General features: G+C 39.7%; 1 protein-coding gene across 1 annotated transcript; it reads right to left on the reverse strand.

The window, feature by feature from the left end:
* Window positions 1-110: 110 nt before the first annotated feature.
* On the reverse strand, window positions 111-14334 carry im:7154036 (fermitin family homolog 3). Its single transcript, XM_017459727.3, has 15 exons — window positions 14181-14334; window positions 11636-11760; window positions 11091-11324; window positions 10859-10975; window positions 10202-10370; window positions 9045-9147; window positions 8816-8923; window positions 6992-7120; window positions 4306-4352; window positions 3803-3927; window positions 3345-3451; window positions 1926-2141; window positions 998-1122; window positions 751-892; window positions 111-613 (listed from the first exon to the last, which is right to left on the reverse strand). The coding sequence occupies exons 2-15, from the start codon at window positions 11757-11759 to the stop codon at window positions 434-436; spliced, it is 1926 nt and encodes a 641-aa protein (XP_017315216.1). The 5' UTR covers window position 11760; window positions 14181-14334; the 3' UTR covers window positions 111-433.
* Between the last annotated feature and the right edge of the window lie 155 nt (window positions 14335-14489).

The raw sequence follows: 14489 nt of genomic DNA on the forward strand, positions 1-14489 counted from the left end.
TGATCTCTTATTTAGACCAGTTTGTTAAGATGCTGGATATAGTTCTTCTAGATCTCGAGATGCGAGTTTGCTAAATACAAAATACCCACAGGAACCTACAGAAACATTGCTTTGGTGGTTTATGGTTTTATTTTGGTATGACTGATGACAACAGCTCCATAATTGATGACAAAAAGTGACCCTGAAAAGACAGAAAATAACTTCTTTCTTTTCTTTTTTTTTTTCCAAACAAGGATCAATAGTGTTGCTGGATTAGTGGGTCACAGAAAAAAAGAAAAGCTTTTGGATGCAGAAAATGTATCTCTTATGATCAGTTTTTTGCTTGCTCGCTTTAACTAAGGTCATTCATGATGACTTCAAAGCCATTTTCAGGGTATAATGCAGTTTTTCCTGACAAATCCTGTAGTCTCATCATTTAACTGTCTCTGTTTTCTCAAAGAGCTTCATGGCCTCCTGTCAGTTTGTGGAAGAGCTCCTCATTCAGCGTATCATTTTGCTCCCGGTTCCTCGTGGACATGAAGATGTATCCTCCGATGTACTCGTGCACGATCTTACAATCTGCCGTCACACAGCTGAAGGCCACGTTCACGTTACCGTTGAACTCGATGGCGACCTGGAATCCGAAGCAGAATCCAAAAGTTACTTAAAGAGTTTACTTCAGACACGCCCCTTTTTTGGTAGTGGAGATTTCATTCAAAGTGATAGAGTGCATGGATGAAGACATGGAGCGAATGGAGCAGAGCAGCACACCTGTTTAATGTCCCAGTTGACGTTCCACTGTCTCATCGTGTTGTACCGCCATGTCTTCATCACTTCGTTTTCAGTCAGGTCGATGCGGATCAGGCGGTTATTGGCGATACCCAGAACCTCATCTTTACGGCACCCTTTAAACCTGTAGGAAGAAAATGAAGAAAACAGTGTATTACTGTCAAATTGACCTCATCCTCTTGTTTGATCTGTCTCCCATGTGTTTTATGCAGCGCTTGAGTTGGCCTACCTGACAACAAAATAAGAGAGCCCAAAGTCAGGCAACGCTTGCCAGATCTGCAGAAACTTGTGGACAGCGTCCGTTAGTGAGAGCTGTGCCACGTTCTGATACGCCTCCAGAATACGAGGGGCCAGCTAGTAGAGAGAAACAGTGTAGAGGAAAGAGTAAGTCTACTTCTGTATCAATAAATTCAGCTAGTAAAGCATTAAACACGACTGGGCATGCTGTTATAGGAAAATAATCAGCAACACTTGATGTGATGCAACCTGAAGCAGAGTTAGTTATTTTCGTATAACAGTACATCTTGAAGTGTTTTATTCCTCTTATACCACAGCAGTCTGTCAGCACTACTTCACATCATACTTGTTATCCTTTTATAGAAACACTTGTCTGCTGTTCCTGTTATCGTTCCTGTTATCACAGCTATGAACAGTTGTTCCCTCACCAGCTTCTCTTTTTCTCTCAAGATAATTTGACAAAAATGCAGCTTTTCGTTTTTACAAACTGCAAACACAAGGCCCTGTCCTGAAGACGTTAAGTTACAGCTTTACTTCTTTCTGTTGCAAAGCGCTGACATTGAAGACTTCTTCCAAAATGCTAAATAAATTGTCTTTAGTTGAAAGAGCTCAGATGTGAGGAAGGGAAGCAAGAAAAAGCAACTGAAATGACAAGCACCCAATGGAACACAAACCAGTGAGTGTATATAGATGGATGTATGGATGGATAGATAGATAGATACAGACAGACAGATAGATAGATAGCTAGACAGATAGATAGATAGATAGATAGGTAGATAGATGAAACTTTATTGATCCCAAAGGGGAAATCTGGTAGGAAGGTGAGAACGTTGTTTGGTGTGGGCGTGGCCACAAGTCAATAATGATGAAAAATATTACTTTTTCTGTTAGAAAGATAAAACAAGGCTATGTGGTGATACCTGCTTGGGCTTGTACTTCTTCTGGTAGCGTGGAGAGACGAGGCTGTGTGTGTTGATGCTCTCGTCATTCGGGGCTGTCTTATTTCCTGGCGTGGTCCTCTGCATGGCCAGAAAAGACTGAATACTCTGGACTTCACTAGAGAAAGAGCTGTCAGCCAGGGTCTTTCCCTTCGAAGCCAAACGGCATGCGGCCATCCATTTACTGTACTGCTGCTCCTGCACAGAGATACGCAACAATAACGATAATCACAGAGCTGTCCCATGTGGGTATTATAAAATGTGGAAAGGGTAATTGTACATGAGGAAGTAGGCTCCTGATAGCTTCCATATTTGGTTAACATTTCCCCATAGACAGTCAAAATGAGCACATTTTCTGCTGACAGATTTTTTTTTTTTCCAAGTAACATTTTGGTCTGGTTTTACTGTCTGTCTGTCTATATATCTATCTATCTATCTGTCTGTTTGTCTATCTATGTCTGTCTGTCTATTTATCCATCTATCTGTCTGTCTAGCTATCTATCTGTTTAGCTGTCTGTCTATCTATCTATCTATCTGTCCGTCTATCTATCTATCTGTCTATCTGTCTGTCTTTGTCTGTCCGTCCAGTTATCTACCTATCTGTCTGTCTGTCTGTCTAATATCTATCTTCCTGAACATAATCTAAAACAAATAATAAACTAATTTTAAAATATGTTGTTATTTCACAAATAAAAACATTATTGCTGATATGGTGAAGTTTTCTGTAAGGCGATGTTTATTTAAAAGTAATGGAAGGAATCTCCAGTGTCAGCACTTTCTGACAGTCACAAAGTTTCTTCAAGACTGACAACTTTGTGCTTTCTGGTATCTTGGTATCAGGACAAGCATCTTTTTTCTTTTCTTTTGTTAACTTCAAGAGAAAGAAAAAAAGCGATTCTGGTGAGGGACTAGCTGATAACAGTTATAACAGGAATTAACTTGTTTTCTGGATTCTCCACAACATTAAAGGTAGCTATAAACGGATTTTTTTTAAAAAACACACGCTGTTCCTTACTCATTTTAAAAAATGTAATTGCTGGCAAATTGCTGTGGTATATGAGGGTTTCAAGAATGGGGTGTCACATGGCAATGACCTAGAAAATATGCTCCCATGGACCAAAGTGGTTTGTACTTCATGTCAAAGCACCAGTAAACAAATCCCACTGAAATGAACCTCTCTCTAGTTTATGTAATACATTCACGAGTACTATTAGCATTAATCATAGCATTGGATTTTAGCCAAATCATGAATAGCTATACATTTCAGCTATACATTTCAAATAATTCAACTAATACGCTGAATTGTTCCGCTTATGGAGATTAATACTTTTTAGCAGCAATGTTATGGGTATTTATCTCTGGCTATGGCATTTTAGTTTGCAAATTTTCTAACACACTCACATTGTCACAGCGCAGGTAGACCTCATTCATGCCGTCTGGTTCAGGAATCAGCAGTTTGATACAGAACTTTTGGGCAGCTACGCTTACATCAGGAGCCACTTCACAGCCTAAGAAGAAGAAGCCTTTATTTGTCACATATACTGTACTGTAATGAAATTCTTTTTTCACATTTCCCAGCTTGTTAAGAAGTTGGGGTTAGAGCGCAGGGTTAACCATGATATGGCACCCCTGGAGCAGAGAGGGTTAAGGGCCTTGCTCAAGGTCCCAACAGTAGCAGCGTGACAGTGTTAGGGCTTGACCCCTGACCTTCTGATAACTAACCCAGAGTCTCAACCGTTGAGCCACCACTGCCAGGAAGAGGATTTATTAGTGTGTATGTGTGTTATGAGTATACACTGCAGTGTGACTATACTGCATGTATCGTGTGTGTCTGTATCTACAGTCACAAACACTGTTACCTTTAAGATTCATCTGCTGTATTGGTTCTTTGCAGCTCTCCTCTTTACTCTTATAGTATAAAATGGACGTGTCCTTGAAGGTGAACCAGAACTGCTTGTACTTCTTTAGCGTCTGCTTCTTTGGTCTAGACAGAAATGAACATGCATGATGTGACATAATAATCAAAGCTTGATTTAAAAAAAAATTTGGGGGGCTGACTTTCACTCATCTCATCCATGACAACAACAAAAAAAGCCATTCCCGTTTGTTTTACTTGAGTTGCTGAATAATTAATAGTAGTTTCTGCTTTAGGATAAATAACTGAACAACTAGACAATTATTGTCATTGAAAATGTCTATTATCTATATTTTATATCCATGCATGAGAATTCACATCATTATTAATTGATTACTGATATAATTAATAAACATATAACTGTTAAAGGAATTACTCCTTGACCCTTTATTTAGGCTAATACATGCTTCCCCCATTATGAAAATGTGTTTGGTGGCTTTATCTCACCTGAAAATCTTTAGATAGTCATGCAGCTCCGGTGCTGTCATAGTATCCTGCATTGACACAAAGATTTGACACAGTGATAAATAAGGTGACCCACTTGACTACTGCACACTCCCAGTGTTACATTCTTCAGGCTCTTTAAGGAGTTATACTGTATATTACAAAATGATATTAAGGCCAGTGTTCATAAGGATACATAAAGACTGGGTTTAGTTAGACATAACACTTGACTGACTCAAGGCTTTCACAATTCTATCCAAGCATTACATTAAAAAAAAACAAAACGTCATGACGACTAACTCAGGAAGTATTGTTAATTAGAAACAAAAAAAAAAAAAGAAAGAAAATGATTCTACATTGCACTTGGTGGTAACATTGACAATTCTGTTGAATATTTTACAATATTTTAACAGCTACAATATCCACGTGCATAATTATCGCAGTTATATACATGCTCGAAATAATCGTTTCACATTTCTGCTCATGAGATGTTTTTTTCTCTCCATAAAACATAATACAATGTCAAGTTTGGTTCTGATGTTTGACACATCATATCTTCACCAGTATCTAAATATAACATCCCAGAATAACTGAGTCATAATGTTCTAACACAAATCAACAACAAAACCCTGCCACCTGACTTGTGTCATATTAAATGTACTTGTTTATATTAAAGCTACAACATGAATGATTTTTGAGTTAGGGGACAATACTGTATAATATACTGTATATTATGGTAACTGGTCTGAACTTATATAGCGCTTTTTTAACCTCAGTGGTTCCAAAGCATTTTACACTGTCTCATTCACACCCACACACACACACACACACACACACACAGAGCAAGGGTAGCAGAGCTGCCGTGCAAGACGCTAACTTGCTAACTTGCATTATGATGCTCAAGAGTTGCTAAGTTGAATTTGTGCTCACATGTCATACACCAGCACAGATGTGAAATGTCATTACACCCTAACTTTAGGCATGAAAGACGTCTCACTACATGGTGACAGACAAGAGTATTCAGCCAATCAGGACGAAAGAAAGAACAAGGGAGTAGAAAAGAAAAAGAGAAAAATGTTCAACAGAGAAAGCATTTATTTGTTAGCTAGTATGGCAGGAAGCTGGTGAACGATAGCTGTCTGGTGCTCTACATTGCACTGTGAGAGTATAGCCGAGCCAACATTTTCTCTTCAACCAGAGCATGTACTGTAGCTAGCTATTTAACGTTAGGTGACTGGTTTATTCTGTATGCTATGTGCTGTTCATGCGCTTGCAAAAATCGACAGTCATATCAATATGCACAGTAAAGTTTATATCCTCACAATACGACAGCAGGTTATACAGATCCTCAGAGTTACAAAACCCAAACCTCATGCTTCAGTAATAAATAATATGTTGCTACACCTTGGTTTCCTTTCTATACTACTTTGTGCATCATATGCTGTTTCAAACAGTCTTGAATTCATGTTGAATGTATGTTGACGTGACATTCACAGCTATGAGATGGAGCACAACCCATGTCATGAAGCAATCTTTCAATTAGCACTTGCGTAGTATTTTTGGACTAGGGGAAAATTCCAAAATCTTACATCCAGCAGCTTGAATTTGAGATTAAAATGGACAAAAGTGGTCGTTAGGACAGCTGATGTCTTCATACATGTTCATACACCAATCAGCCATAACATTAAATCCACCTGCATGATGTTGTGTAGGTCCACCTTGTGCCACCAAAACAGCTCTAAGCCGTCGAGGCATGGTCTCCACAAGACCTCTGAAGGTGTGCTGTGGTATCTGGCATAAAGACGTTAGCAGTAGATTGTTTAAGTCCTGTAAGTTGCGAGGTGGGGCCTCCATGGATCAGACATGTTTGTCCAGCACATCCCACGGATGCTCAATCGGATTGAGGACTGCATGTGCACTCTGAACAGTTTGAGGCTACGCAGCCCCATACGCAGCAAGCTGCGATGCACTGTCTGTTCTGACACTTTTCTATCATAGCCAGCATGAACTTTTTCAGCAATTTGTACTACATTAGCTCTTCCGTGGGATCGGACTAGATGTGTTAGCCTTCACTTCCTGCGCGCATCACTGAGCCTTGGGAGCTGATGACCCTGTCGCCGGTTGTTCTTCCTTGGACCACTTTTGGTAGGCACTAACCACTGCATACCGGGAACACCCCACAAGACCTGTCGTTTTGGAAATGCTCTGACCCAGTCATCCAGCCATCGCAATTTGGCCCTTGTTAGAGTCACTCAGATCCTTACGCTTGCCCATTTTTCCTGCTTCAACACGTCAACTTCGGGAACGGACTGTTCACTTGCTGCCTAATATATCCCACCCGTTACAGGTGCCACTGTAACCAGATAATCAATGTTATTCACTTCACCTGTCAGAGGCTTTAATTTTATGGCTGATCGGTGTATAGACTCTAGTTATCATGAAGGGTTTATATATATATATGTATGTGTCATATAGCCTTATAAACAATCCTCTTAAGTAAACTGTTTTAGCATCATTATAGCTTTCATATCACTGTATACAGAGATTACAAGCTCTTAAAGGACATCAAATGCATCCGTTTCTTTCAGTTGGATTAGCATTGGATTAGCACTCTTGCATTGGTTACATATACTCAGTTTATTGTATATTCATATTGTAAATCCATTGCAGTGGTGTAGTTTATATGTACCAGCATCTCTTCTGCACTGCTCTCTGCCTCCATCTTGACCTCCAGGCACTGCAGTGCTGAGTCCAGGTCATCCATGGCGGGACAAGACTCAACCAACTGCTCGGTCAGGGATGCTTTCCCTATGTGATACTAGAGGGGTAAACACACATAGAAAGCTTATGAGGTTAATAATTATGTATCAGGGTGAAAGAATTTATTCCACTATTATTAACGTCTTCTTAACTTTGGATCAAAATGAACAGGTTTTAATTTGTGAAATGTAACATGATGCTAAAATGCAGAACCATTATGTGCTTGGCTCTGCAATGAAAGTATTAGATAATGTAAGGATCATATTTACAGGTCTGCAGGTGTAGATTTACATTCAACGGCCACATAATTAGGAACACTATTATAAGGAAAACACATCACCTGTTTTCCCCCGCTTCATGATTCAATGTGTTGTAGATGCTTTTCTTTTCACTACTGCTGTAAAGCGTATCTGGCCATTCTCTTCTAACCTCTCTCATTAACAAGGCGTTGATAAGATGCTCACGGGATGTTTTTTGTCTTTCGCACCATTCTGTGTAAACTTTAGAGACTGTTTTGTGGGGAAATCCCAGGAGATCAGCAGTTTCTAAAGCAGGGTTTCTCAACTATGACACACTTTTTTTTTAATGACAGTCATCCATGGCCCAACTGTCACCTTGGCCTGCCTTCATTATTAAAAAAAACAAACAAAAATCCACTGGTTTACCCACACATGTTGGATGCTTCACTGACTTGACCAAAACCTCACCACACTCGACAAGCTGTGGTTTCACGTCCACTGTATCAGTAAAACCATACTTAACATAGTCCGGGTTGTACTTGTGAATGCATTTTGCTGACTTGAAATGTTAAAGAGTTTCTGATACAATGATAGAATGCTTTCTTTTTTTCTTCTTCTTCTTCTTCTTTTTTTTTTTTAAAAAGGATGCATTTTTCCCAGATTTTGAATTGTGTTCAGACCAGCACGGTGTATGGAGCTGCTAGTGCATATGTAAGAGCAACATTTCTTTAAAAGGCCTTGATTGAAGTCTATGATTGGAGAGCTAATAAATGACATCAGCCTTTTACTTACGGCTGTTTACGTAAACCTGGAGATATTAACATATATGAAGCTCTTGACGTATATCTACATGATTTTATGCCGTGCACTGCTGCCACACTGGATAATTGCATGAACGAGCAAATAAAGTGGTCAGTGAGTGTATATTTCTTACTTAACTAACTGGATACATTTCTTATTAGTTTCTCTGTATTAGCTGAAAAATAAATATGCTTTAAGATTAATAGTCAAATAATATTCAGAGTATCTGAGGCTAACAATTTAGCTAGCTCTTTAGCATGTGGCTTTTGTATGTACAATGTAAAGGCACGAAGACAGTACAAACAAGCAGAAAACACTGAATATCAATGTTTTCCTCCGAGATGATAGTAACTTGCTAAAAGTCTCTGTATGACTGTATGAAATCACTGTTGCTAATTATAGTTTGCAAGGATCGCTAGCGCCACTTTGTTCTTGAGAAACATTACCACTGCAACTTGTTGGTGCAACTTGTTGGTTCAAGAACTCTCATAAAATGTTGACTTGAATACAGTAAGAAATACAAATAAAACTTGTAGCATATGAGGTGTCGCATAGTCTCCTGATACATCATACCTATGCACACACGCACACACACCCAGGATGATCCTTGTTTACACTGCTATTATGCTAACTGTTTGGTTTTAAAATACATTTCCCAATTTAAAATGGTCAAGTTGGCAAAGAACTGTGATGAATCTTCATTTTGTTTCTACCTGTAAGGCAGCAAAAAGCATCATCTCCTCTTCTGTGCAGTCGATCTCCTCCAGCAAAATGGCCCATCTGGCTTGCTCATACAGCTGAGTCAAACGCACAGCATCGAACTGCATATAGAGATACACACGACACACAATCAGCACACATGATCATAAGCTCTCAAGGCCAAAAAAAATATGCAAGCTTAATATTTCATCAAAACACGGCAGGTTTGCATTTTCAAACCACCTGCGGCGCTAGGTCATAGAAGTTGTAGTATTTGAAGCGAATGAGGAGTTTGTCGTCTTCTTTGATGCCCTGTTGCAGGAGAGAGCGAGATGAATCGAGCCACCTGAGAAAGGAAAAACAATACGCCATTTATACCAATAATCGTCATGATACACGAATGGATGCACGATACAATCCATTTTAATGAAGGACAATGTTTTAAGATAAAGCAGAGAGCACAGAATCCCTCAAAAAGAGAAGCAAATCACACATCCATCCATCCATCCGTCTTCCGTACCGCTTATCCTGCACAGGATCACAGGGGGGCAAAGGAACTCAGGGCACAAGACGAGGGACACCCTGGACGGGGTTGCAACCCATCTCAGGGCACAATCACACACAATACCGACAATTTGGAAACGTCTTTGGACTGGAGGAGGAAGCCAGAGTACCTGGAGGAAACCCCCAAAGCACAGCGAGAACATGCAAGCTCCACGTACACAGGGCAGAGGCGGGATTCAAACCCTCAACTGAACGACTACCGGCCTGTTGCACTCACGCCTATCACTGTGAATTGCTTTGAACGACTAGTCTTGAAACACATAAAGAGCAGGCTTCTCACAACACTGGACCCATTTCAGTATGCCTACCGTCCCAACTGCTTAACAGAGGGCGCCATATCTACTACCATCCATCTGTCTCTGACCCATCTAGGTAAAAAAGGACAATGACGTAAGGATACTGTTCATAGACTTCAGTTCAGAACTGCACAGCCTCCGATCATAAGACCCTACAGTGAATTCTGAGGACAGCTGAAAAGATCATTGGAGTCTCTCTACACACCATCGACAGCTCTTTCAACAATCGCTATATCCGCAATGCATCTCTCACTCTTCTCATGGACTATTCACCCTCCTGCCATCTGGCAGAAGGTACAGCGGCAACCATGCCACCAGCAGCAGAATCCGCCGCAACCGTTTCTAACCTGAGGCAGTCAGATTACTCAACACCCTGCTGCCTCCAAGCACTCAGCTGGGCTAGTCAAACACTTAACCTAGTAAGACTCTGTACCACTGCACACGGCTCTTTACATAGCTGCATCAGTCATTTTATATTATGGAACTCGTTTTTAACAAGTATTCTTTAATAAATCCAGTTTTAAATGTGTTTTTGCCAACCTGCTGTTAACCTGCGCTTTATCCACCTTGCTGGTTGGTTTGTACATTTTTGCAATGGTCTCAGGGGCTGGAGCCGGCTGACTCACTGAAATCATCTTATACACTGCCTCTGACTCAGGAGATTCAGCGAAGAACACAGGCATGCCATTGGCCAGCTTTACAATAGAACCTGCAAAATCCCAAGCAGAAATAGAGTAACATTTCACACAGCTCTAAACAGCTGCCATCTATCGCTCATATAATGGAAAATGTATGACTATTTAGATTGTGTATCACAATTTGTTACACAAGTACACTGGTATATACACAAAATAGTACACGAGGGTCAACATTTAAAGATGTCATTTCATTTTAGAAAAAATAAATATTAATATGCATAAATATTATATGATGTCATTGTTTATAGAAAAAAGTACATATTAAGTGAGAAATTTATGTCTACATCTCATACATCTGAGATTTTCTGAGATGCTTTGCTTATCATCATGGTTGAACAACTGAGGGCAAAAGTTTGTATAAACTAAGGACAGATTTCAGAGATCACCACAAGTAGTGGTCAAATAGTGTATGTTAAAATATATATATATAAAAAATATACAAATGTGGCATTTTGTCATTTTTATGTCTCTTTAGACAGACAGACAGACATATAGATACCTGTAGGCAAGGGTGCACAAGTGATGTCATACACCTGCTCTTCCTCACCCTTCTGCTTCTTCTTTTTCTTCTCTTCTGCTGGCTTGAGAAGTGAAAGCTCCTCTGGATGCCGAATATCTGCAGGAGAGAGTGATCACGCAAAGAAAATGGAGAAGAAGAAAAAGCTGAAATGTCATGCATGCAATGAAAACAAAATCTGTATTTCTATATTTTCACCCACACACACACTTACTGAGCAGCTTGCAGATGCCCATCACACTGCGGAACATTGGGCCAGAGAAGCAGACGAGGAGCCTGAGGGTGAGTTTATTGGGCAAAACCAACCTCAGGGGTTTGTGCTGGGGTGTGAGGCAAAGACGAGCATCAGCGTGGATCCCATACTTATCCAGCGTCCACGACGGCCTCAGCAACCACTGCTGCTTCTGCTCCCACCAAAGCGCATGATCTGACCAGTCCTTCTTAATCTCTACAGCACAGCACCAGGACATTAAAAAAAAACGTGGTATGAATTGAAGAAGGAAATCTACATGCACAACAGTAGAGCTTGAAGGGGGAAGGTCAGCATTGACCTTGTGTTTTCAACCTTGTTAGACATTACACTAAGAGGTATTAACATAGTAGAGGTATGATATTAACTGATGATGTGCTGAAAATTTTGAAACCAAACCCACTCGTTGCATATGTGCTCATTTTCACAGAGGGGTGCTAATAATTCTGCAGCTTACTGTAAACCTACATAATTATGGTCAGTGATTAAAAGGACATTAAAATCCTCACGTGTTTTTTCCACGATTTTAAGGATGACACCTCCAATATGGAGGTCAGATGTGACGCTGATTTTAAGAGGTGGAGCTTCTGATCCCAGTTCCTCTACGTTGACGGACAGATCCCACACTGCCATGCTGAGAAGCATCACCATACAAGAAAATCACATACACACAGAAAAAGAAAGTGTCAGAAAGGCAGAACGAAGTGAAAGTGGACCATGTAAGGAAAATATTCAACTACGGGGATATTGTGGAACGTCCTCAAAACATTAGTTTCTATTATTATTACATTACAGCAACTATAAACAGCTGTTCCTTCACCAGCCTCTCTGTATTTCTCTTTTAATTAATAAGACAAAAAAAGCTTGTAATTTTACCAAGGAAACTTCAAAATGCAAATTCATCCGTCTTGCAGTGGCGAAAAACTTAAAGGAACAGCTCGGACTGTTACATTTTGGTAAATAACATGTTTTTAATTCATTTCTTATTAGGCTTGTGAATTAGCTACACAAACTTGACTTACAGAAAATTAATCAACACTTTCTGACCAATCAGATGTGATGATTTAACAGTGCTGTAGCACAATTTGTTATACTATATCTCTGTTAGTATAATCAATTACAATATTCATACAGTAGGCTCAGCTTTCTTAAACCTACAAAAAACATTTATGCCTTAATAATGTCGTCATATCAGAAGTAAAGTTGTTATAGAACGAAAATGTTCTATAAAGGTTTTTTATTGGTTATGCAATCTCCTCTGAAACTATCAGAACGACAAGGACAAATCATGTTTTTTGCCGTAGATTGAAGACATTTGAGTTTGAGATCAAAAGATGAGTATGAGAAGAGAGCTTAAAATTTAAGATTTTATTTCCTGGTATTTATATATAGACGTGTTAAATGACATAGAACACAACACATTTTGTATCCATCCAATTTGTAGACGAGCAAAAATACTGCGACTGACAGATGTTTCTTGTTACCAAGGTGTGTCCTTTTAGATTGATTGTTTAAACAGTAAAAAAAATGAACATCTGCTCTTGGTTTTAGCCTTCAGTTTCACTTATGAAGACTGCATTTGTTGTTAAAAAGGATAAACCAACATGAAGATCAAAGAGCTGTCTATGGGAGAAAAGCAAGCCATTTTGAAGCTGAGCAAACAAAGAAAATCAGAGGCATTGAAAATGTCCTGAAATGTCCTGAAAAAGAAAGAAACCACTGGTGTACTGAGCAACAGACACCGAATGGGTCGGCCAAGGAAAACAACAACAGTTGATGACAGAAACATTGTGAGAGCTGTGAAGAAAAACCCAAAAACAACAATCCATGACCAACAACCTCCACAGCCAGGGCAGGGGAGAAGGTATCACAATCCACCATTTGAAGAAGACTACAAGGGCAAAAATATAGAGGCCACAAGATGCAAACCACTCATCAGCAGTAAGAATCAGAAAGCCAGATTTCACAAAGAAATACAGAGATAAGCCACAAAAGTTCTGGAACCAAGATGAACCTCTACCAAAGTGATGGAAAGGCCAAAGTGTGGAGAAAGAAAGGATCTGCTCATGATCCAAAACATACAAGATCTGTGAAACATGGTGGAGGTAGTGTTATGGCTTGGGCTTGCATGTCTGCTCCTGGAACAGGCTCACTGATCTTTATTGATGATGGTAGTCATGATGGTAGTAGCAGAACAAATAAAAAAGCAAGACAACGATCATTCAGCAAGACAACGATCCAAAACACACGGCAAACTTAACAAAGGACTTTCTCAGGTGGTAAAGTGGAAGGTTTTAGACTGGCCAAGTCAATCACCAGACCTTATCCCAATTGAGCAGCATTTCACCTCCTGAAGAAGAGACTGAAGGGAGAAACTCACCGAAACAAAAAACAACTGAAAGAGTCTGAGGTAAAAGCCTGGAAAAGCATCACAAAAGAAGAAAGCAACAATTTGGTGATGTCACTGAGTCTCAGGCTTGATGCAGATACTGTAAGCAAGGGATATGCAACCAAATATTAAGTGTTATTTACATTCATTTACTTCAAGACTTATCTGTTCCTGTATTTTTGCTCACCTAAAGATTAGGTGGTCTGATACAAAAGGTTCACTTTTATGTTGTTTAACACGTCTAGATGTAAATACCAGGAAATAAAATCTGAAATCCTAAATTCTCGTCTCATATCCATCTTTAGATCTCAAACCCAAATGTCTTTGGTGTATAACACAAACAAATAAATTGGCCTTGCTAACCCAGTAGTTTCAGAGTAGACTGGATTTTGCAGTGTTGAATTCAAGACCAGAAAATCAACACTGTTTCACAGCCTTATTGCAGTATCATCAGATTACCTGGTCAAAGCCTCTTACTTTTCTCAACTCATTGAAATGAACCACCATGTGACTTGTACTAAGAGAATGCTTGTCCATGAGGTATTCAAGGCCTAACTAATTTCCCACTCATCTTCTTACTGAACACACACACACACACACACACACACACACACACACACACACACACACACACACACACACACACACCATTTTTTCTCTCTTACCTTGTTTGTGGTACTCAACAATCGTATTTAACAGACTACGCCCTTGGTCTTTGTCACTCTCTCCTCCACAGTTTGACTCTTCTGTCACTTCCTCTTGTCTCTCTGTCATTCTCTTTCCTGCACTGTCTGTCACACTCACACACACACACACACACACATACACACACACACACACACACACGCGCGCACGCCACAGCAGTGGTTTCACACAGTACACTGTTCCTCTTTTAGCTCATTTCTTAAGCATGCTGTTCATAGAACAGGGTTTCTTTTCCTGTTTTGTATATAGCTTTGAGAAACAATACAGCC

This window comes from Ictalurus punctatus, chromosome 28 (genome assembly GCF_001660625.3).
Source record: "Ictalurus punctatus breed USDA103 chromosome 28, Coco_2.0, whole genome shotgun sequence".
Taxonomy (NCBI): Eukaryota; Metazoa; Chordata; class Actinopteri; order Siluriformes; family Ictaluridae; genus Ictalurus; species Ictalurus punctatus.